This window comes from Aethalodelphis obliquidens, unplaced genomic scaffold, assembly GCF_003676395.1.
Source record: "Aethalodelphis obliquidens isolate GAN/ISIS:26980383/991018 unplaced genomic scaffold, ASM367639v1 scaffold70, whole genome shotgun sequence".
Lineage (NCBI taxonomy): Eukaryota > Metazoa > Chordata > Mammalia > Artiodactyla > Delphinidae > Aethalodelphis > Aethalodelphis obliquidens.
In genome coordinates this window covers 8,176,507-8,199,358 of record NW_020838014.1, presented here as the reverse complement: position 1 = coordinate 8,199,358, position 22,852 = coordinate 8,176,507, and the positions used below count along the sequence as shown (strand labels likewise).

General features: G+C 39.3%; 1 protein-coding gene and 1 long non-coding RNA gene across 5 annotated transcripts in view; one reads left to right on the top strand and one right to left on the bottom strand.

Moving 5' to 3' along the window:
- The first annotated feature begins 1,109 nt into the window (after nucleotides 1-1,109).
- LOC113611782 (uncharacterized) lies at nucleotides 1,110-22,764 on the top strand. Its single transcript, XR_003429593.1, has 4 exons — nucleotides 1,110-1,189; nucleotides 1,788-1,873; nucleotides 19,921-20,077; nucleotides 22,608-22,764. It is a non-coding gene; the product is annotated as an uncharacterized LOC113611782 (long non-coding RNA).
- Nucleotides 20,488-22,852, bottom strand: part of PDE4DIP (phosphodiesterase 4D interacting protein) — a 192,408-nt gene continuing 190,043 nt past the window's right edge. The window contains exons 47-48 of one of the 4 annotated variants that reach the window (XM_027091139.1): nucleotides 22,043-22,094; nucleotides 20,488-21,366 (exon numbers count right to left, since the gene is read on the bottom strand). In XM_027091139.1, coding sequence (XP_026946940.1) covers nucleotides 21,221-21,366; nucleotides 22,043-22,094 — 198 coding nt within the window. In that variant the 3' untranslated portion in view covers nucleotides 20,488-21,220. The remainder of the gene's footprint in view (nucleotides 21,367-22,042; nucleotides 22,095-22,852) is intronic. The other 3 variants (XM_027091138.1, XM_027091137.1, XM_027091136.1) reach the window with 3 other exon arrangements.

Genomic DNA, 22,852 nt, shown 5'->3' with positions numbered 1-22,852 from the left:
GTATCTGTAGGTGAGAACATTAGTAGTAGACACCAATAGCCTCATCTTGGTCAAAGGGAAGGTATGAGCAGGAGCAATGACAGCGCCTGGCTTTCTATTTCCTGAAGAGTGAGGTCAAAAGCATCTAGAGAGTCTCCTGCAGAAAGTGTCCCGGCTGCAAACTGTCACCTTTGACTGTCAGGAATCCTTAGTGTGGGCTCCTGCCTTGTGTTTCATTTCATAGATTCTATTTAGATTTTAGCAAATTCAAGAGAAAAGGCAGAGGGATAGACTTGAAAAAATGAATAATGTGTGGTTGGGCAATGACTCTAAAAAATTAAGATTCCACTTAGTAAGTGAGGTTTTAGGGAATACAATGCATGGGTGGGGTTTAGTGTCATGTAGTGAGAGAACATTTACTGCATTTAGCGCATCTAATGACTTGCGAAGGCGACAGGTTCCTCAAGTGAACCAAATGATGGCCCTACCTACCAAATGAGAGAGAGAGAAACTCACTTCCTTTGGTCTTACAGAAACAGGAGGCCCTTTAATGCACTTAAATAAGTCAGGAATTTCTGGACATGGATGGGTAACATCTGGTCCACAGGATCCCAGACACATTATCTTGGTGCCTGCTTCTTTACAAGGCAAGTTCCAAGGGAAGGACCACAGTTACCCCCTCGTGGTCTCCTGGGGAAGACACACAAGGATCCCTTTGTTCCTGCTAGGGTAGGTCTGAGAAAACCCTCCAATCTGTTAGATTCAGACCAAATGAAAGTTCATAGAAGTTAGTGGGGTCCCAGCTTCACCGACTCCACCGCGAACTTCACATCCACCACCACATGCTCTTTGTCTTGGATGAGATTTCCGCCAACATAGTCAGGCTTTGGAGGGGGGGTGGGGGGAAAGCCACAACTGAAAAACAAGAAAGAAAACAACCTAATCTAAAAAGACTAGTACCTGTGCAATTTTGTGGACATCACGGGAACACTTCTAGGGTTCTAATTTGGCTTTGTCTTGATTTGCTGTTCTAGATTGTGCCTTTTTGTAGTGTCTTAATTTTACTAAACTTTGTTGACATTAGGAAAGGTGCCTTTTGTTGTTGTTGTTTTGTTTTTCATTCCAATAATAGTTGACACCTAAGTTAACAGTATTGTGACCAGCAGAATAATGACCCCCCAGGATGTCCCTGATGCAATTTGCGGAACTTGTGAGTATATTACATCACATAGCAAAGGAAACTTTGCAGATGTGATTAGGATAAAGACCTTGAGATGAGGAAATTATCCTGGACTGTTCAGGTGGGCCCCATGTAATTACATGGGGCCTTAAAGGATGGAGGTAGAAGAGAAAGTCAGAATGATGTGTCATGAGAAGAACTCTAAAAACTGCTGTTGCTAGTTTTGAAGATGGAGGAAGGGGTCACAAGCCAAGGAATGTGGGTTGCCTCTAAAAATTTTTTAGAAAAGGCAAGGAAACAGATTATTCCCTAGAGCCTCCAGAAGGTAAGGCAGCCTTGTTGATCACTTGATTTTAGTCCAGTGAGATCTTTGTTGGATTCTTAAACTATAGCACTGAAATATAATAAATGTATATTCTTTTAAGCCACTAAACTTATGGTCACATGTTACAGCAGCAATAGAAAACCAATTCAACTGTCTCGTTCATTCACTTTAGCAGTAATAAACCCTGTATAAATTCTTCAGATGGTTTGTCTCTCTTAGGCTGACAGATCAAGAGATATTTGTACATGTTTGAAGCATTATATTAGGTAACTGCCATTTTCTTTCCTTTCCATTTTTTTCTAGAGGACTCTCACCCTGTTTCCTGCACAGGACCCAGTATGGTTCTTATTTGAATTACGGCAAATTTGAAGACATTGGTGGTCATGCAGGTTGATTTATTTTTTTAAGAATGCGCTCTTTCTCTGACACATAGAAGGAAAGAATATAATTTATGAAAAGTTAAATATTGGAGAATCCTCCATTTAAAAGATATATTTTTAGCAACATTGTTTTTTATTAGGGTGAAGTATTACTTTTCAAGGAGTGAAATGCAAGAATGGCTTTTAAGACTTTCCCCCCAAAATAATTTGTGACTGGATCCTGACCAGATGTGAGATTTATATGATTTATATGTTGTTGCTTTCATAAATATTGTGTCCATAAGATGAAGTTCTTAGAAGCAATATTTGAGTTTTCTATTGATTACTGATTATACCATCAATGCCTTCCAGCCCTGGCAGCACAGAGATTTAGGAAGAATTGCTGGGATGCTTGAATAACCGCAGGGCAAGAGGTCCTCAAATTTGACTACTTTGTCTTTAAGTAACACTTCATAGATTGGCTGACTGTTCATCCATTCTGCTGATTCTGCCAGTGAGTTCCTCTGTACTGACAGCTAAAAGCAGAGAAAATACTTAAACAACCGAGTCTAAAATCAGAAGTCAAGGTCACTCCATCTACTGTGAAAGTGGGGCATGTCTCTACCTCAGGCCTGAGTCTGTTGATGGATTTTTTGTTATTGTTGTTGTTGGTGGTGGTGGTTGTGATGATCGTGGTTGAGTTTTGTTCAGGTTGTTGTTTTAATTTATTACTGCCTTTAGGATATAATTGTGGAGTTATAGCTTTATTTTAATTCTGGAAGGCAAAAGAACATAACTGAAAACTTTTTCCCAAGGAATGTTTTAAGATCTTTATGTCAACGTTTATGATGAGACTTATAAACTTTTCAATTAAAGTTTCTTAATTAAAGGAAAACAAATTTATTTATAGTTTTTCAATGTTACAGAATTATATGTTTTAAACTATGGTATGCAGCCCACCTGCATCAGAACCACTTGGGGGTGCTTATATGAAACATGCAGATCTAGGGCCCCATACCAATTAAGTCTCTTGGGATTGGAGCCCAGGATGTAGTTTCTACAATTTCCACAGCTGATTCTAAGGCATCTTAAATTTAAAAGCCACTTCTTTTATATCTTTACACTGGTGGTTCTTACAAAATGACAAAGAGGGAAAAACATTCTTTTAAACTTAGACTTCAAGCATTAGGCGATGAGCTTCTTTTTTAATTCTATTTTTAAATTCTTTGTTCTATTTCCACCCTTTTAAAAAAATCTTAAGCTACTAGCTATCATATGATTAGCGCTCCAAATCCTTTATAGTTATAGGAAGAATATTGGTCTGAAGTCAGACACCATGGTAGTAAATGACTTCAAATAAAGTCAACCAGTGAATTGTTATAATATCATTCTCATTAGAAATGTATTGCCTGTTCCTAATCAAATTACCTTATAATTGTCAAGTTGTTCCCTTGACAAAGCTGTTTCTAGTATTTCCCCACAAATGGTACTAAGCTGACTAGCTTGTAATTATTTACTCCAGCTAATATTCTGTCTTTAAATAATGTTATATAAAATTTTCCAGACCTTGGGTATTTAGTATGCTACAAGATACTTTGTTATTTGGGATTAGGGATGCAAAGACCATGTATTGATATTATTCACTATCCTTGACTCCCTAGAGTCCAAGTGAGTGCTTGAGTCATAATAGGTGCATGATTAGCACTTGTTTCCCCTTGTCACTTTCTTTCTTTCATCATGTGGAGTTGGAACTCAGAGACTGACTACATGTATGTTATGTTGCCCCTTGGATCTCAAAATGTCACCTATATTTTCCCACTGAGCCCATTTCCAATGCTGTAACTCTTCTCACAGTTCCTCTGTAGTAGAAGGCAAGAGATATATATTAATAGTAATAGCTGCAGGATGTTAGACAAGCTCTTTATGTATGTTATATCATTCTTTCCTCCCAGCAGTGCTTTTTTTTGAAAAAAAAATATAGTTGATTTACAATATTGTGTTAGTTTCAGGTTTACAACAAAGTGATTCAGTTACATATAGATGTAATTTTTTTCAGATTATTTTCCATTATAGGTTATTACACTATATTTAATATAGTTACCTGTGCTATAGTGTAAATCCTTCTTGCTTATCTATTTTATGTATAGTAGTTTGTATCTGTTAATCTTACACTCCTTATTTCTCTCTCCCCTTTCCCTTTTCTTTTATGTAACCATAAGTTTCTTTTCTATGTCTGTGAGTCAGTTTCTGTTTTGTAAATAGATTCATTTGTATAATTTGTTAGATTCCACATATAAGTGATATAATATGTCTTTGTCTGACCTATTTCACTAAGTATAATATTCTCTAGGTCCATCCATATTCCTGCAAATGACAATGTTTCATTATTTTTATTGCTGAATAATATTCCAGGGTATATATATATATATATATATATATACTACATCTTCTTAACCTAATCGTCTGTTGATGGGCACTTGGGTTGTTTCCATGTCTTGGTTATTGTAAATAGTGTTGCAATGAACATTGGAATACATGTGTCTTTTCAAAGTATGTTTTTCTCCAGATGTATGCCCAGGAATGGGATTGCTGGATCATATGGTAGCTCTATTTTTATTTTTTTAGGAACCCCCAGACTGTTTTCCATAGTGACTGCATCATTTTACATTTCCTCTAACAGTTTAGGAGGGTTCCCTTTCTCCACACCCACTCCAGTATTTATTATTTGTAGACTTTTTGATGATAGTCATTCTTATTGGTGTGAGGTGGTACCTCATTGTAGTTTTGATTTGCATTTCTCTAATAATTAGCAATGCTGAGCATCTTTTCATGTGCTTATTGGCCATCTGTATTTCTTCTTTAGATAAATGTCCATTTAAGTTTTCTTCTGTCCATTTTTTGGGTCCTTCAATATCGAGTTGTATGAGCTGTTTTTATATTTTGGATATTAACTCTTTGTCAGTCATGTTGTTTGCAAATATTTTATCCCATTCTGTAGGTTGTCTTTCATTTTGTTGATGGTTTCCTTTGCTGTGCAAAAGCTTTTAACTAGGTCTCATTGGTTTATTTTTGCTTTTATTTCTTTTGCCTTGGGAGACTGGTCTAAGGAAATATTGCTACGATAGATGTCTGAGAATGTTTTGTCTATGGTTTCTTCTAGGAGTTTTATGATGTCATGGCTTATATTTAGATCTTTAATCCCTTTGAGTTTGTTTTTGTATACAGTGTGAGGGAGCATTCTAACTTCACGGATTTACATGAGGCTGTCCAGCTTTCCCAAACCACTTGTTGAAGAGACTGTCTTTTCTCCATTGTATATTCTTGCCTTCTTTGTTGAAGATTGACTGTAGGTGTGTGGGTTTATTTCTGGGTTCTCTACTCTGTTCCATTGATCTATATATTTGTTTTTGTGCTAATACCATGCTGTTTTGATTACTGTAGCTTTGTAGTATTGTCTGAAGTCTGGGAGGGTTATGCCTCCACTTCTATTCTTTATCTTCAGGATTGTTTTGGCAATTCTGGGCCTTTTCTGGTTCCATATAAATTTTAGGATTATTTGTTCTAGTTCTGTTAAAAATGTCATGGGTATTTTGACAGGGATTGCATTAAATCTGTAGAATTGCTTTGGGTAGCATGATGATTTTGATGATATTAATTCTTCTAATCCAAGATCATGGGATAGCTTTCCTTTTCTTTGAATCATATTCAGTTTCCTTAATCAGTGTTCACCGTTTTCAGTGTGTAGGTCTTTCACCACATTGGTTAAGTTTATTCCTAGGTTTTTTTTCTTTTTTGGCAGGATTTTAAATGAGATTTTTTTTTTTTTTACTTTCTCTTTCTGATATTTCATTGTTAGTATAAAGAAATGTAACAAATTTCTGTATATTAATCCTGTATCCTGTTGCCTTGCTGAATTCATTTATTAGTTCTTATAGTTTGTAGAGTCTTTTGAGATCTCTATAAAGGCATCTACAAATACTGACAGTTTTATCGCTTCCCTTCCAATTTGGATATATTTTATTTCTTTTTCTTGTCTGATTGCTATTGCTAGGACTTCCAATACTATGTTGAATAGAAGTGGTGAGAGTGGACATCTTTGTCTTGTTCCTGAATTTAGTGGGAAGGCTTTCAGCTTTTCCCCATTTGTTATTACATTGCCTATGGGTTTGACATAACTAGTTTTTTATTATGTTGAGGTATGTTCCCTCTATATCCACTTTGGTAAGTTTTTTTCATGAATGGATGCTGAATTTTGTCAAATGATTTTTCTGAATCTATTGAGATGATTATGAGTTTTTGTCTTTTGTTTATGTGGTGTATCACATTGATTTGCATATGCTGAACCATCCTTGCAACCCTGGAATGAATTCATATTGATTGTGGTGTATGATCCTTTTCATATGTTGCTGGATTCAGTTTGCTAATATTTTGTGGAGGATTTTTGCATCTATATTCATCTTTTTTTTTTTTTTTTTTGCCGTGCTGCATGACTTGTGGGATATTAGTTCCACAACCAGGGATTGAACTCATGCTCTCGGCAATGAAAACGTGGAGTTCTAACCACTGGACCAACAGGGAATTCTGAGTAATTTTATTTTATTTTAGTTTTTACATCTTTATTGGAGTATAATTGCTTTACAGTGGTGTGTTAGTTTCTGCTTTATAACAAAGTGAATCAGTTATACATATACATATGTTCCCATATCTCTTCCCTCTTGTGTCTCCCTCCCTCCCACCCTCCTTATCGCACCCCTCCAGGCGGTCACAAAACACCGAGCTGATCTCCCTGTGCTATATGGCTGCTTCCCACTAGCTATCTACCTTACGTTTGGTAGTGTATATATGTCCATGCCTCTCTTGTGCTTTGTTGCAGATTCCTCCTCCCCCTCCCCATATCCTCAAGTCCATTCTCTAGTAGGTCTGTGTCTTTATTCCTGTCTTACCCCTAGGTTCTTCATGACATTTTGTTTTCTTAAATTCTATATATATGTGTTAGCATACGGTATTTGTCTTTCTCTTTCTGACTTACTTCACTCTGTATGACACACACTAGGTCTATCCACCTCATTACAAATAGCTCAATTTCGTTTCTTTTTATGACTGAGTAACATTCCATTGTATATATGTGCCACATCTTCTTTATCCATTCATCCGATGATGGACATCCAGGTTGTTTCCATCTCCAGGCTATTGTAAATAGAGCTGCAATGAACATCTTGGTACATGACTCTTTTTGAATTATGGTTTTCTCAGGGTATATGCCCAGTAGTGGGATTGCTGGGTCATATGGTAGTTCTGTTTGTAGATTTTAAGGAACCTCCATACTGTTCTCCATAGTGGCTGTATCAATTCACATTCCCACCAGCAGTGCAAGAGTGTTCCCTTTTCTCCACACCCTCTCCAGCATTTATTGTTTCTAGATTTTTTTGATGATGGCCATTCTGACTGGTGTGAGATGATATCTCATTGTAGTTTTTATTTGCATTTCTCTAATGATTAATGATGTTGAGCATTCCATCATGTGTTTGTTGGCAGTCTGTATATCTTCTTTGGAGAAATGTCTATTTAGGTCTTCTGCCCATTTCTGGATTGGGTTGTTTGTTTTTTTGTTATTGAGCTGCATGAGCTGCTTGTAAATTTTGGAGATTAATCCTTTGTCAGTTGCTTCAGTTGCAAATATTTTCTCCCATTCTGAGGGTTGCCTTTTGGTCTTGTTTATGGTTTCCTTTGCTGTGCAAAAGCTTTGAAGTTTCATTAGATCCCATTTATTTATTTTTGTTTTTATTTCCATTTCTCTAGGAGGTGGGTCAAAAAGGATCTTGCTGTGATTTATGTCATAGAGTGTTCTGCCTAGGTTTTCCTCTAAGAGTTTGATAGTTTCTGGCCTTACATTTAGGTCTTTAATACATGTTGAGCTTATTTTTGTGTATGGTGTTAGGGAGTGATCGAATTTCATACTTTTACATGTACCTGTCCAGTTTTCCCAGCACCATTTATTGAAGAGGCTGTCCTTTCTCCACTGTACATTCCTGCCTCCTTTATCAAAGATAAGGTGACCATATGTGCATGGGTTTATCTCTGGGCTTTCTATCCTGTTCCATTGATCTACGTTTCTGTTTTTGTGCCAGTACCATACTGTCTTGATTACTGTAGCTTTGTAGTATAGTCTGAAGTCAAGGAGCCTGATTCCTCCAGCTCCGTTTTTCATCGTCAAGATTGCTTTGGCTATTCGGGGTCTTTTGTGTTTCCATACAAATTGTGAAATTTTTTGTTCTAGTTCTGTGAAAAATGCCAGTGGTAGTTTGATAGGGATTGCATTGAATCTGTAGATTGCTTTGGGTAGTAGAGTCATTTTCACAATGTTGATTCTTCCAATCCAAGAACATGGTATATCTCTACATCTATTTATATCATCTTTAATTTCTTTCATCACTGTCTTACAATTTTCTGCATACAGGTCTTTTGTCTCCTTAGGTAGGTTTATTCCTAGATATTTTATTCTTTTTGTTGCAGTGGTAAACAGGAGTGTTTCCTTGATTTCACCTTCAGATTTTTTATCATTAGTGTATAGGAATGCCAGAGATTTCTGTGCATTAATTTTGTATCCTTCTTCTTTACCAAATTCATTGATTAGTTCTAGTAGTTTTCTGGTAGCATCTTTAGGATTCTCTATGTATAGTATCGTGTCATCTGCAAACAGTGACAGCTTTACTTCTTCTTTTCTGATTTGGATTCCTTTTATTTCCTTTTCTTTTCTGATTGCTGTGGCTAAAACTTCCAAAACTATGTTGAATAAGAGTGGTGAGAGTGGGCAACCTTGTCTTGTTCCTGATCTTAGTGGAAATGCTTTCAGTTTTTCACCACTGAGGACGATGTTGGCTGTGGGTTTGTCATATATGACCTTTATTATGTTGAGGAAAGTTCCCTCTATGTCTACTTTCTGCAGGGTTTTTATCATAAATGGGTGTTGAATTTTGTCAGAAGTCTTCTCTGCATCTATTGAGATGATCATATGGTTTTTCTCCTTCAGTTTGTTAATATGGTGTATCACGTTGATTGATTTGCATATATTGAAAATCCTTGCATTCATGGAATAAACCCCACTTGATCATGGTGTATGATCCTTTTAATGTGCTGTTGGATTCTGTTTGCTAGTATTTTGTTGAGGATTTTTGCATCTATGTTCATCAGTGATATTGGCCTGTAGTTTTCTTTCTTTGTGACATCCTTGTCTGGTTTTGGTATCAAGGTGATGGTGGTCTCGTAGAATGAGTTTGGGAGTGTTCCTCCCTCTGCTATATTTTGGAAGAGTTTGAGAAGGATAGGTGTTAGCTCTTCTCTAAATGTTTGATAGAATTCACCTGTGGAACCATCTGTTCCTAGGCTTTTGTTTGTTGAAAGATTTTTAATCACAGTTTCAATTTCAGTGCTTGTGATTGGTCTGTTCATATTTTCTATTTGTTCCTGATTCAGTCTTGGCAGGTTGTGCATTTCTAAGAATTTGTCCATTTCTTCCAGGTTGTCCATTTTATTGGCATAGAGTTGCTTGTAGTAATCTCTCATGATCCTTTGTATTTCTGCAGTGTCAGTTGTTACTTCTTCTTTTTCATTTCTAATTCTACTGATTTGAGTCTTCTCCCTTTTTTTCTTGATGAGTCTGGCTAATGGGTTATCAATTTTGTTTGTCTTCTCAAAGAACAAGCTTTTAGTTTTATTGATCTTTGCTATCATTTCCTTCATTTCTTTTTCATTTATTTCTGATCTGATTTTTATGATTTCTTTCCTTTTGCTAACTTTGGGGTTGTTTTGTTCTTCTTTCTCTAATTCCTTCAGGTGCAAGGTTAGGTTGTTTATTCGAGATGTTTCCTGTTTCTTAAGGTAGGATTTTATTGCTATAAACTTCCCTCTTAGAACTGCCTTTGCTGCATCCCATAGGTTTTGGGTCGTCGTGTCTCCATTGTCATTTGTTTCTAGGTATTTTTTAATTTCCTCTTTGATTTCTTCAGTGATCACTTCGTTATTAAGTAGTGTATTGTTTAGCCTCCATGTGTTTGTATTTTTTACAGATCATTTCCTGTAATTGATATCTAGTCTCATAGCATTGTGGTCGGAAAAGATACTTGATACAATTTCAATTAAATTTACCAAGGCTTGATTTATGACCAAGATCTATCCTGGAGGATGTTCCATGAGCACTTGATAAAAATGTGTATCCTGTTGTTTCTGGATGGAATGTCCTATAAATATCAATTAAGTCCATCTTGTTTAATGTATCATTTAAAGCTTGTGTTTCCTTTATTTCCTTTATTTATTTATGTTCATTTTGGATGATCTGTCCATTAGTGAAAGTGGGGTGTTAAAGTCCCCTACTATGAATGTGTTACTGGCGATTTCCCCTTTTATGGCTGTTAGTATTTTCCTTATGTATTGAGGTGTGCCTATGTTGGGTGCATAAATATTTACAATTGTTATATCTTCTTCTTGGATTGATCCCTTTATCATTATGTATTGTCCTTCTTTGCCTATTCTAATAGTCTTTATTTTAAAGTCTATTTTGTCTGATATGAGAATTGCTACTCCAGCTTTCTTTTGTTTTCCATTTGCATGGAATATCGTTTTCCATCCCCTTACTTTCAGTCTGTATGTGTCTCTAGGTCTGAAGTGGGTCTCTTGTAGACAGCACATATATGAGTCTTTTTTTTGTATCCATTCAGCCAATCTGTGTCTTTTGGTGGGAGCATTTAGTTTATTTACATTTAAGGTAATTATCGATATGTGTGTTCCTATTCCCATTTTCTTAATTGTTTTGGGTTCATTATTGTAGGTCTTTTCCTTCTCTTGTGTTTCTTGCCTAGAGAAGTTCCTTTAGCATTTGTTGTAAAGCTGGTTTGGTGCTGAACTCTCTCAGCTTTTGCTTGTCTGTAAAGGTTTTAATTTCTCCATCAACTCTGAATGAGATCCTTGCTGGGTAGAGTAATCTTGGTTGCAGGTTTTTCTCCTTCATCACTTTAAATATGTCCTGCCACTCCCTTCTGGCTTGCAGAGTTTCTGCTGAAAGATCAGCTGTTAATCTTATGGGGATTCCCTTGTGTGTTATTTGTTGTTTTTCCCTTGCTGCTTTTAATACACTTTCTTTGTACTTAATTTTTGACAGTTTGATTAATATGTGTCTTGGCGTATTTCTCCTTGGATTTATCCTGTATGGGACTTTCTGTGCTTCCTGGACTTGATTAACTATTTCCTTTCCCATATTAGGGAAGTTTTCAACTATAATCTCTTCAAATATTTTCTCAGTCCCTTTCTTTTTCTCTTCTTTTTCTGGAACCCCTATAATTCAAATGTTGGTGAGTTTAATGTTGTCCCAGAGGTCTCTGAGACTGTCCTCAGTTCTTTTCTTTCTCTTTTCTTTATTCTGCTCTGCAGTAGTTATTTCCACTATTTTATCTTCCAGGTCACCTATCCGTTCTTCTGCCTCAGTTATTCTGCTATTGATCCCATCTAGAGTATTTTTCATTTCATTTATTGTGTTGTTCATCGTTGCTTGTTTCATCTTTAGTTCTTCTAGGTTCTTGTTAAATGTTTCTTGCATTTTGTCTATTCTATTTCCAAGATTTTCGATCATCTTTACTATCATTATTCTGAATTGTTTTTCAGGTAGACTGCCTATTTTCTCTTCATTTGTTAGGTCTGGTGGGTTTTTATCTTGCTCCTTCAACTGCTGTGTGTTTTTCTGTCTTCTCATTTTGCTTATCTTATTGTGTTTGGGGTCTCCTTTTTGCAGGCTGCAGGTTCGTACTTCCCATTGTTTTTGGTGTCTGTCGCCAGTAGCTAAGGTTGGTTCAGTGGGTTGTGTAGGCTTCCTGGTGGAGGGGACTAGTGCCTGTGTTGTGGTGGATGAGGCTGGATCTTGTCTTTCTCGTAGGCAAGTCCACGTCTGGTGGTGTGTTTTGGGGTGTCTGTGGACTTATTATGATTTGGGGCAGCCTCTCTGCTAATGGGTGGGGTTGTGTTCCTGTCTTGCTAGTTGTTTGGCATAGGGTGTCCAGCACTGTAGGTTGCTGGTCATTGAGTGAATCTGGCTGCTGTTGTTGAGATGGAGATCTGTGGGATATTTTTGCCGTTTGATATTATGTGGAGTTGGGAGGTGTTTTGTGGACCAGTGTCCTGAAGTTGGCTCTCCCACCTCAGAGGCACAGCACTGACTCCTGGCTGCAGCACCAAGAGGCTTTCATCCACACGGCTCAGAATAAAAGGGAGAAAAAGTAGAAAGAAAGAATTAGTAGAAGTAGAAAGAAAGAAAGAAAGGAGGAAGGGAGGGAGGAAGGAAGAAAGGAGGGAAGGAATGAAAAAAGAAAGAAAGAAAGAAGATAAAGTTAAATAAAATAAAGTTATTAAAATAATTATTAAGAAAAAAATGTTTAAAAAAATGGACAGATAGAACCCTAGGGCACACGGTGCAAGCAAAGCTATACAGACAAAATCTCACACAGAACCATACACATACACACTCACAAAAAGAGGAAAAGGGGAAAAAAATCTTAAATCTTGCTCTCAAAGTCCACCTCCTCAATTTGGGATGATTTGTTGTCTATTCATGTATTCCACAGATGCAGGGTACATCAAGTTGATTGTGGAGCTTTAATCCACTGCTTCTGAGGCTGCTGGGAGAGATTTCCCTTTCTCTTCTTTGTTCTCACAGCTCCCGGGGCTCAGGTTTGGATTTGGCCCCAGTTCTGCGTGTAGGTCGCTGGAGGGCGTCTGTTCTTTGCTCAGACAGGACGGGGTTAAAGGAGCAGCTGATTCGGGGGCTCTGGCTCACTCAGGCCAGCAGGCAGGGAGGGGCATGGAGTGCGGTGCGAGCCTGCAGCGGCAGAGGCCGGCGTGACGTTGCACCAGCCTGAGGCGCGCCGAGCGTTCTCCTGCGGAAGTTGTCCATGGATCCCTGGACCCTGGCAGTGGCGGGCTGCACAGGCTCTCCGGAAGGGGGCTGTGGAGAGTGACCTGTGCTTGTACACTGGCTTCTTGGTGGAGGCAGCAGCAGCCTTAGCGTCTCATGCCCGTCTCTGGGGTCCACGCTGTTAGCCGCGGCTCACACCCGTCTCTGGAGCTCCTTTAAGCAGCGCTCTGAATCCCCTCTCCTCGCGCACCAGGAAACAAAGAGGGAAGAAAAAGTCTCTCGCCTCTTCGGCAGGTCCAGACTTTTCCCCGGACACCCTCCCGGCTAGCCGTGGTGCACTAACCCCCTGCAGGCTGTGTTCACACCACTAACCCCAGTCCTCTCCCTGTGCTTGGACCGAAGCCCGAGCCTCAGCTCCCAGCCCTGCCCGCCCAGGCGGGTGAGCAGACAAGACTCTCGGCCTGGTGAGTGCCAGTCGGCACCAATCCTCTGTGTGGGAATCTCGCCGCTTTGCCCTTCGCAACCCTGTTGCTGCACTCTCCTCCGCGGCTCCGAAGCGTTCCCCCTCCGCCACCCACAGTCTCTGCTGCGAAGGGGCTTCCTAGTGTGTGGAAACCTTTCCTCCTTCACAGCTCCCTCTCACTGGTGCAGATCCCGTCCCTATCCTTTTGTCTCTGTTTAGTCTTTTTTCTTTTGCCCTACCCAGGATCGTGGGGGAGTTTCTTGCCTTTTGGGAGGTCTGAGGTCTTCTGCCAGTGTTCAGTAGGTGTTCTGTAGGAGTTGTTCCACGTGTAGATGTACTTCTGATGTATCTGTGGGGAGGAAGGTGATCTCCACGTCTTACTCTTCTGCCATCTTAACCAAATATCTGAGTAATTTTATTTTTTGTAGTGTCTTTATCTGGTTTTTGTATCAGGGTGATAGTGTCTTCGTAGAATGAGTTTGGGAGTGTTCCCTCGTCTTCAATCTTTTGGTATAATTTCACAAGGATAGTTATAAGTTTTTCTTTGTATGTTTGGAAGAATTCTCAGTAAAGCTGTTCAGTCCTGGACTTCTGTTTGCAGGGATTTTTTTAAATTACAGATTCCATTTCACTTCTAGTGATTTGTCTCTTCAAATTATGTTTGTTCTTGACTCAGTTTTGGCAGGCCGTGCACTTCTATAATCTTGTCAATTTATTCTAGGTTGTCCAGTTTTTTAGCATTCAACTGTTCATAGTATTCTCTTATGATTTTTTGTTTTTATGTGTTATCAGTTATTATTTCTCCTCTTTCATTTATTATTTTTTATTTGAATCCTTTCTCTTTTCTTCTTGGTGAGCCTGGCTAGAGATATGTTGTTTTTGTTTACCTTTTCAAAGAACCAGCTCTTGGTTTTATTCATTTTGTTTTTAATCTCTATTTCCTCTCTGACCTTTATTATTTCCTTCCTTCTGCTGACTTTGGGTTTTATTTGTTCTTCTTGTTCTAATTCTTTTAGGAGTTTAGGTTAGGTTGTTTGAGTTTTTTTACGTTTCTTGAGTGAGGCCTGTATCATTATGAATTTCCCTCTTAGAACTGCTTTTGCTGCATCCCATAGATTGTTGAAAGGTTTTGTTTTCATTTTCATTTGTTTCAAGATATTTTTTGATTTCTTCTTTTGATTTCATCTTTCACCCATTGGTTTTTAATAGTGTGTTGTTTAGTCTCCATGTGTTTATCCTTTTCCCATTTTTCTTTCTGTGATTGATTTCTAGTTTCATAACCTGTGGTCAGAAAAGATGCTTGAAATAATTTCTATCCTCTTAAATTTGTCGAGGCTTGTTTTGTGACCTAGTATGTGATGTATCCCAGAGAACATTCCTCACACAATTGAAAAGAATGTGTATTCTGGGGTTTTTGGATGTAGTATCCTGTAGATATCAGTTAACTCCAACTGGTCTATTGTGTCATTTAGGACCTTTGTTGCCTGATTGATTTTGTCTGGAAGATCTGTCCATTGATGTCAGTGGAGTGTTAAGTTTCTACTATTATTGTATTCCTGTCAATTTCTCCCTTTATGTCTGTTAATATTTGTTTTATGTATTTAGGTGCTCCTATACTGGGTGTATATATGTTAATGAGTGAAATATCTTCTAGTATTGATCCCATTATCATCATATAGTGTCTTTCTTTGTCATTTTTTATGGACTTTGTTTTAAAGTTTATTGTGTCTCATATGAGTTTTGCTACCCCCACTTTCTTGTTGTTTCTATTTGCATGGAAATATCTTTTTCCATTCCCTTACTTTTAGTCTACGTGTCTTTCACCCTCAAGTGTCTTTCATAGGCAGAATATTGTAGTTCTTTTTTTTTTTTAAATCCAATCTGCCACTCTGTCTTTCCATTGGAGCTTTTAGTCCATTGACAAAGTTATTATTAATAGGTATGTACTCATTGCCATTTTAATCCATGTTTTTCAGTTGTTTTTGTAGTTCTTTGTTCATTTCTTCTTTTGGTTTTTCCTTTGTGGTTTGATTATTTTCTTTTATAGTATGCTTGAGTTCCTTTCTTACTAATTTTTGTGAATCTATTGTATATTTTTTATTTGTGGTTACCCTGGTTTTCAAGTATGTTGACCCATAACTATATCTACTTGCTTTAAACTGGAAATCATACTAGTTCAAATACATTCTAAAAGATCTACATTTTTATAATCCCCTCCCGACATTTTATGACTTTGTCCTATTTTACATTTTTGTGCTTATCTTCTTACTGTGATTTGTATTTATAATTTTAAAAAATTTAAATCTCTACTGGCTTATTTAAGTGATCTTCAGTCCTTTTATATATACCTTTCCTATTGTGATTTTCCTTTTCTATAGATTCTTGCTTCTTTTCTATTTAGAGAAGACCCTTCAGTATTCCTTTTGGAGTAGGTTCAATATTGCTGAATTCTTTTAGTTTTTACTTGCCTGAGAAACTCTTTATCTCTCCGTCTATACTAAATGATAATTTTGCTGGCTATAGTATCCTAGGTTGAAAGTTTTTCCCTTTCTGGACTTTGAATATATTATGCCACTCCTTCTGGCCTGCAAAGTTTCTATAGAGAAATCATCTGACAGCCTTATGGAGGTTCCCTTGTAATTGACTCTTTGTTTTTCTCTTGCTGCATTTAGAATCCTCTCCTTAACTTTTGCCATTTTAAGTATGATATGTCTTGATGTGAATCTGTTTGGGTTCATCTTGTTTGGGATCCTCAGTACTTTCTGTATCTGGATTTCTGTTTCCTTCTTAGGTTTGGAAAATTTTAAGCCACAATTTCTTCAAATACATTTTCAATCCCCTTTTCTCTTTCTTCTCCTTCTGGAATCCCTATTATGTGAAGGTTGGCACGTTTCCTATTGTCCCATAGATCTTGTATGTTGCCTTCACTTCTTTTTTTTCATTTGCCTTTCTGTCTCCTCTTCTGATTGGTTGATTTCCATTATTCTATCTTCCAGATCACTTATTCATTCTTCTATGTCATTTAGTCTGCTATTCACTGCTTCTGGATTGGATTTTTATCTTGGCAATTGAATTGTCTATTTTTGATTGGTTTATCTTTATAATTTCTAGGTCCTTGTTACAGTGACCTGCATTTCTGTTGATAATTTTTTTAAATTCAGTTAGCATTTTTATTGCCTCCTTTTTTATTGAAGTATAGTTGATTTACAATGTTGTGTTAATTACTGCTGTACAGCAGAGTGATTGTTATACATAGATATACATTCTTTCTTATATATTCTTTTCCATTATGGTTTACAATAGGATATTGATTATAGTTCTCTGGGCTATACAGTAGGACTTTGTTGTTTATCCATTCTACATGTAAAAGCTTACATCTCTAACCTCAACCTTCCACTCCATACCTCCACCAACCCCCTCCCCCTTGGCAACCACCAGTTTGTTCTCTATGTCCGTGAGTCTGTTCCATAGATAGGTTCATCTGTGTCATATTTTAGATTCCACATATAAATGGTATCATATGGTATTTGTCTTTTTCTTCCTGACTTACTTCACTTAGTATGATCATCTCTAGTTGCATCCATGTTGCTGCAAATGATATTATTTTGTTCTTTTTTATGGCTGAGTAGTATTCCATTGTGTGTGTGTGTGTGTGTGTGTGTGTGTGTGTGTGTGTGTACATCACATCTTCTTTATCCATTCATCTGTCGATGGACATTTAGGTTGTTTCCATATCTTGGTTATTGAAAATAGTGCTGCTATGAACATAGGGGTGCCTGTATCTTTTTGAGTTGTAATTTTGTCCAGATATATGCCCAGGAGTGGAGTTGCTGGATCATATGGTAATCCTATTTTTAGTTTTCTAAGCAACCTCCATACTGTTCTCCATAGTGGCTGCACCAACTTACATTTCCACCAACAGTGTAAGAGTGTTCCCTTTTCTCCACACCCTTTCCAGCATTTGTTATTGGTAGACTTTTTAATGATGGCCGGCCATTCTGATTGGTGTGAGGTGGCACCACATTGTAGTTTTGATTTGTATTTCTCTAATAAGCAGCAATGTTGAGTATTTTTTCATGTGCTTATTGGCCATCTGTATGTCTTCTTAGGTGAAATGTCTATTAAGGTCTTATGCCCATTTTTCGATTGGGTTATTTGTTTTTTCATTATTGAATTATAGGAGCTGTTTGTATATTTTGGAAATTAAGCCCATGTCAGTTGCATTGTTTGCAAATATTTTCTCCCATTCTGTAGGTTGTCCTTTCATTTTGTATATGGTTTCCTTTGCTGTGCAAAAGCTTGTAAGTTTGATTAGGTCCCATTTGTTTATTTTTGTTTTTAGTTCTATTGGGAGACTGACCTAAGAAAACATTGGTACGATTTATGTCAGAGAATGTTTTGCCTATGTTCTACTCTAGGAGTGTTATGGTGTTATGTCTTATGTTTAAGTCTTTAAGGCATTTTGAGTTTATTTTTGTGTATGGTAAGAAGGTGTGTTCTAACTTCATTGATTTACATGCAGCTCTCCAACTTTCCCAGCACCACTTGCTGAAGAGACTGTCTTTTTCCCATTGTATATTCCTGCCTCCTTTGTCAAAGATTAATTGACCATGGGTGTGTGGGTTTATTTCTGGGCTCTCTATTTTGTTCCATTGATCCATGTGTCTGTTTTTGTGCGAATACCATGCAGTTTTGATTACTGTCAGTTTGTAGTATTGTCTGAAGTCTGGGAGGGTTATGCTTCCAGCTTTGTTCTTTTTCCTCAGAGTTGCTTTGGCAATTCTGGGTCTTTTGTGGTTCCATCTAAATGTTAGGATTATTTGTCCTAATTATGTGAAAAATGTCATGGGTAATTTGATAGGGATCACATTAAATCTGTAGATTGCTTTGGGTAATATGGCCATTTCAACAATATTAATTCTTCCAATCAGAGAGCATGGGATATCTTTCCATTTCTTTGAATCATCTTCAATTTACTTTATTAATGTTTTATAGTTCTCAGAGTAGAAGTCTTTCACCTCCTTGGTGAGGTTTATTCCTAAGTAGTTTGTTTTTTGGGTTGTGATTTTAAAAGTTATAGCTGTTTATGTATTCCCTTTCTGATATTTCATTGTTGGTGTAAAGAAATGCAACCAATTTCTGTATGTTAATCTTATATCCTGCTAACTTGCTGAATATGTTTATCAGTTCTAGTAGTTTTTGTGTGGCATCTTTAGGGTTTTCTATATATAGTATCATATCATCTGCATATAATGACAATTTTACATCTTCCCTTCCAATTTGAATACCTTTTATTTCTTTTTCTTGTCTGGTTGCTGTGGCTAGGGCTTCTAATACTATGTTGAATAGAAGAGGTTAGTGGGCATCCTTGTCTTGTTCCAGATTTTAGTGGGAAGGCTTTCAGCTTTTCACCATTGACTATTATATTGGCTGTGGGTTTGTCATAAATAACTTTTCTTGAGTTTATTACCTCCTTTTTGAATTCCAGGTCTAGTAGACTGGTGAGGTCTGTTTCATTATTTGTTCTTTCAGGAGAATTCTCGTTTTTTTAATTGGGAGTAGGTCCTCTTCCTTTTCATTTTACTTAAATTTCTCTGTCTCTATGATTTTAGGAGAAACAGTTATCTACTGTGATCTTGAATGGCTGTGTTTATTTGGGAGTGTCCCTGTGTAGCTTCCATGAGTCTAATATTTTTGGTGTGAGGGCTAGTTTCAGGATGAATGCCAGCCATGCTTTTTCTCAGTGTGTGCTGGCCATTATCCCCTTGACAGCAGGGTGTGGATGGTGGTGTAGTATCTAGAGCCTGTGCTGGATGTGAGGTGGGGGTCCCTCTCTGCTCCATGTCATGGCCCTGTCAGGGGCAGGGTGTGCTCCCCAGTTGGAGTAGAAGCCTTGAGGGCTGGGTTTGATCAGCCTCTGTTTTCCTTGAGTACATGCCCTGCCCCAAAGGAAGTGAGTGTTGAAGAAAGTGAGGCCTGTGTGGTTACAGAGGACCTATGTTCCACCTGTGTAGGCATCTGCAGCTCCACTCAGAGGCAGCCCAAGATTGTGTCCCCATTGTGTTTATCCCAGATCTAGTGTAAGACTATGGCATGGCGTGGGCTGGGCCTCGAGGTTGGGGGGTTGTGGCTGCAGGGACTGAGGTGGCTACGCTGCCACCTGAGATCTGGGCTGCCTCTGTGGCAGACCTCACCCAGGACCTCTCTGCCCCAGATCTAGTGCTGAGCTGGAAGACAAACCACTGTGTACTCCTGAGCATGTTCACAATGGCCGTTGCAGCCCCAACTGGACCACACCCCAGGCCCTCTGGGCCGTTTCTGCCTAGCTCGATCATACCCTCTCCCATGGCCTGTCTGCTCAAGATTCATTGCTTGGCCCTTGCACACTCCTGTTGTGCCACCGTGGACACACACTAATGTTTGCTGCATTTACACCTGTTGCCCTGAGCCCTTGCTGACTGTGGCATCTGAGGCTACTCCTAGATCACACCCCAGATATCCTGGTCTGTCTCTGCACGACTAGATCTAGTCTCTGGCAAGATTTTGTGCCAGCTTGTGGTGTGGAGTGAGTGGGGCCAGGGCATTTGCCCCTTTGGACTGGGAAATACACCAAGGGGGCTGCTCCCAGTGCAACACTCTCTGCCCTGATTGTCAGCAAGCCAGCATGCACTGCTGCTGAGTAGAGTCTAGTCTTCTCCAACCCTTCTGTCTCAACAGACTTCCCAAGAGGCAAGGGGGCCTGGCCACTCCATGCAGGACCCCAGGACTGGGATGCCCATATTGTGACTCAACCTGCTCACTCCCCAGGGCAAGGATCTACCCTTGTGGACCTTCTCCTTGCAGATCCCACCAAGGAGCCCAGGAGCTGACCCAGGTCTTCTTCTTTTTCCCCTTCCTACCCAATTAATTACATGTAGATCTTTCTTGCAGCTTTGGTTTCTAGTTCTGTCACTTTTCAAGGAGGAGTGCTCCATATGTAGATGTATTTTTGATATGTCTGTTGGGGAGAGGAGCTCCATATCCACCTACTCCACCATTTTGATTCTGCTTCAGACAGTTAGCTTTTTAATGACAGTCTGTCTTTCCTGTTTTTACACACTCACCCTGAGGACTGGTATAGAAATTAGAAACTAAGCAGGTGAAGAAAACTTTATTTCTTTATACATATTTTGCTTTAATAGCCACCAAAAAGACTGTTTCATTTCCTCCCACTGACCCTGTCCACCAGTTATGTTAGCCTTCAACATATCGCTATAGCAACATATATAAATATATATCATACATTTATACACACATACACACATTCTAAAGCACTGTGAAGACACAGACTAGGCTTTAGCAACTGGGAGTTCCTCACATGTCACTTAAAAATGATCACTGATTTGCTTTACACAAGACTTCCAATGGGCTTGGTGTGGCCATTAGTCCCTAGTTCCCAGAGAGAAGTTGGGATGACAAAATGGGACAGCATATTTAGAGTAAGGTCAGTACATTTTTTGGAGATCATAATAGAATAGAAATAGGAGGTCTAGGCTAAGCATGAGATGGCATCTGGGAATCACTGCTCTCACCACGTGGATTCAAATAACTCAGGTGCTGCAGTGTAGACCAATCCCCAGCCTGACTGTGACCCAGCTCGCTGGCCCAGGTTAGGTCTGCCAACACTGTCCTGCAGGGCACCGCTGCTCAGTCCTGTGCTTTTAGATCTGCTGTGGAGCTCCAGTGTGGGGCTCCATTGCTAGGAAGCAGGTCCTATTTCCCCTGAGTTGACCCTCAGAGGATGAGGTGAGAAATGTGCTGTTGCTGGTTCCCATACCCCTGGGGCATTCAAAAGCAGTGTCACAAGGTCTTCTACAAACTATGCCTGTTTTGCTTAGTGCTGGGTCCAGTGGACCTTGGCTGGTTATTCCTCAATTGCAGGAGAGGCCCTCTGCCTTTCGCCCTGCCCCATCAGGCCACATCTCTGACTCCTTTCAGACCTTCCAGCAGGTGTGGAGGAGTGGGGCCCAGATCCTCCTCAGCAGACAGGGAGCTGCAAAGCAGGGGGGCAGGCCCACCCTTCCTGCAGTTTTAAGGACCTCTGGTGGCTTCGCTTCTTGCTTGGCTCCTGGAAGGCAAGGGTCACAGGACTGGAGTGCACGGCAGAGCCCTTAGGGATTTCACCTGCAGACGAAAATAACACAAAGTAAGAGTCCATTATCAGGCACTGCTGGTGGCTAACTGAGGCTGGAGAGAGATCTGAGTGGTAACAGAAGCCAGGAGCACAGTGAGAGGCTGTCACGAGGATGAGCTGAGGGGACGCGCTGAGGTCTGGAGGAGCAACTGGGGCCACCAGGTTAGAGGAAAAGCTTCCCACCACCTCCTGTGGTCATATCTCTGCTCAAAGCCACTGCACACCAGGTGGCCGGATCCTACCACTCCCTCTTCAGGGGCCAGTTCACTCTCCAATTCACTTTGGAGCAAAAGGATGGCTTTTGCAATCTCCCAGGAAAGGAAATGCTTAGTATGAAACAGGCATATATAGAAGCAGCCTGTTGTAGGAAGGAGAGGACATTTTGCAGGGACGTCCTCCTATTAAAGTTTATGTTCCGTTTACTTGATGAGGAGGGGGAGGGGCCAGGTCAGCAGGGACCTCAGAGATCATCTAACTCTAGTGCCGCCTCTTACAGATGAGGGTCAGCAGGCTCACAGAGACTGGGGCCAGCCAAAGCCACACAGCCACTTAGCGACAAGCCTGGGATTAGATCCCAGGCTTGGGGCCTTTCCAGTGGCCTAGGGGAAGTGGGAAGGATACTTCCAAACTGGGGAAGCCAGGAGGTATGAGAGGCTGTTGGGTTACCTTTGCTGAGGCAGGAATAAGGTTTTACAGAGGCAATCTTGTAAGTGTTCTTCTAAAAAGGCTCAGGAAAGAGAGGAATCATCAGAGAAAAACAGAAGAAATTAGCAAAACAGACAAACAAAACAGAGTTAAATTATGGCCCAACCCATTTTCATACTGTGGGGTCAACATTCTCTTAGGTTACAATTTAGGAACATTCCTAGGAATGTGCTTAATTGCTCATGGCAAAGCTTTAAAGTCCAAGGTAAAAGGTTTAGTTTTTGATTTTTAGGCCATTTCTAAGACCTCAAGTTTTTCATCAACGCGGTTGCTAGAGAATGTGTTAGTGTTTTAAATAAAAGTAGAGAAGGTCTGCCATAGAGATAATATCTTGCCCTTTATGTTTCAGTTTTTACTTATTACCAAATGCTCTTTCAGATCAATAAGACCCAAGGATTTTCTTTTGTGTTGTTGCTTAAAGAAAAAGAGATATCAAAATCAAATTGCTGTTTTCAGCCCAATAGTGTGCAGTGAAATCAACTTATTAGGTTGCATCTTTCCATTATTTTTCCATATAATGGTATAGGAAACCCCCAAACACCTGACAGGCCTCAGGATCCCTTTACTGAAAGCTCCTTCAGAGGCAGACCCCATATGTCCTCTGACCTCGAGAATCAACTGAACTGCATTTCTCCCCACTCCTGACCTGGCATAAAGGAGACAGAATTGGAATAAGGAGGGAAGATGATATAAGGGTAAGGGTCAACCGAGAAGTCAAGGGAGGTTTCTGATTGGGGTGGAGGGCTGATGAGGATGGAATCTAGAGGGATG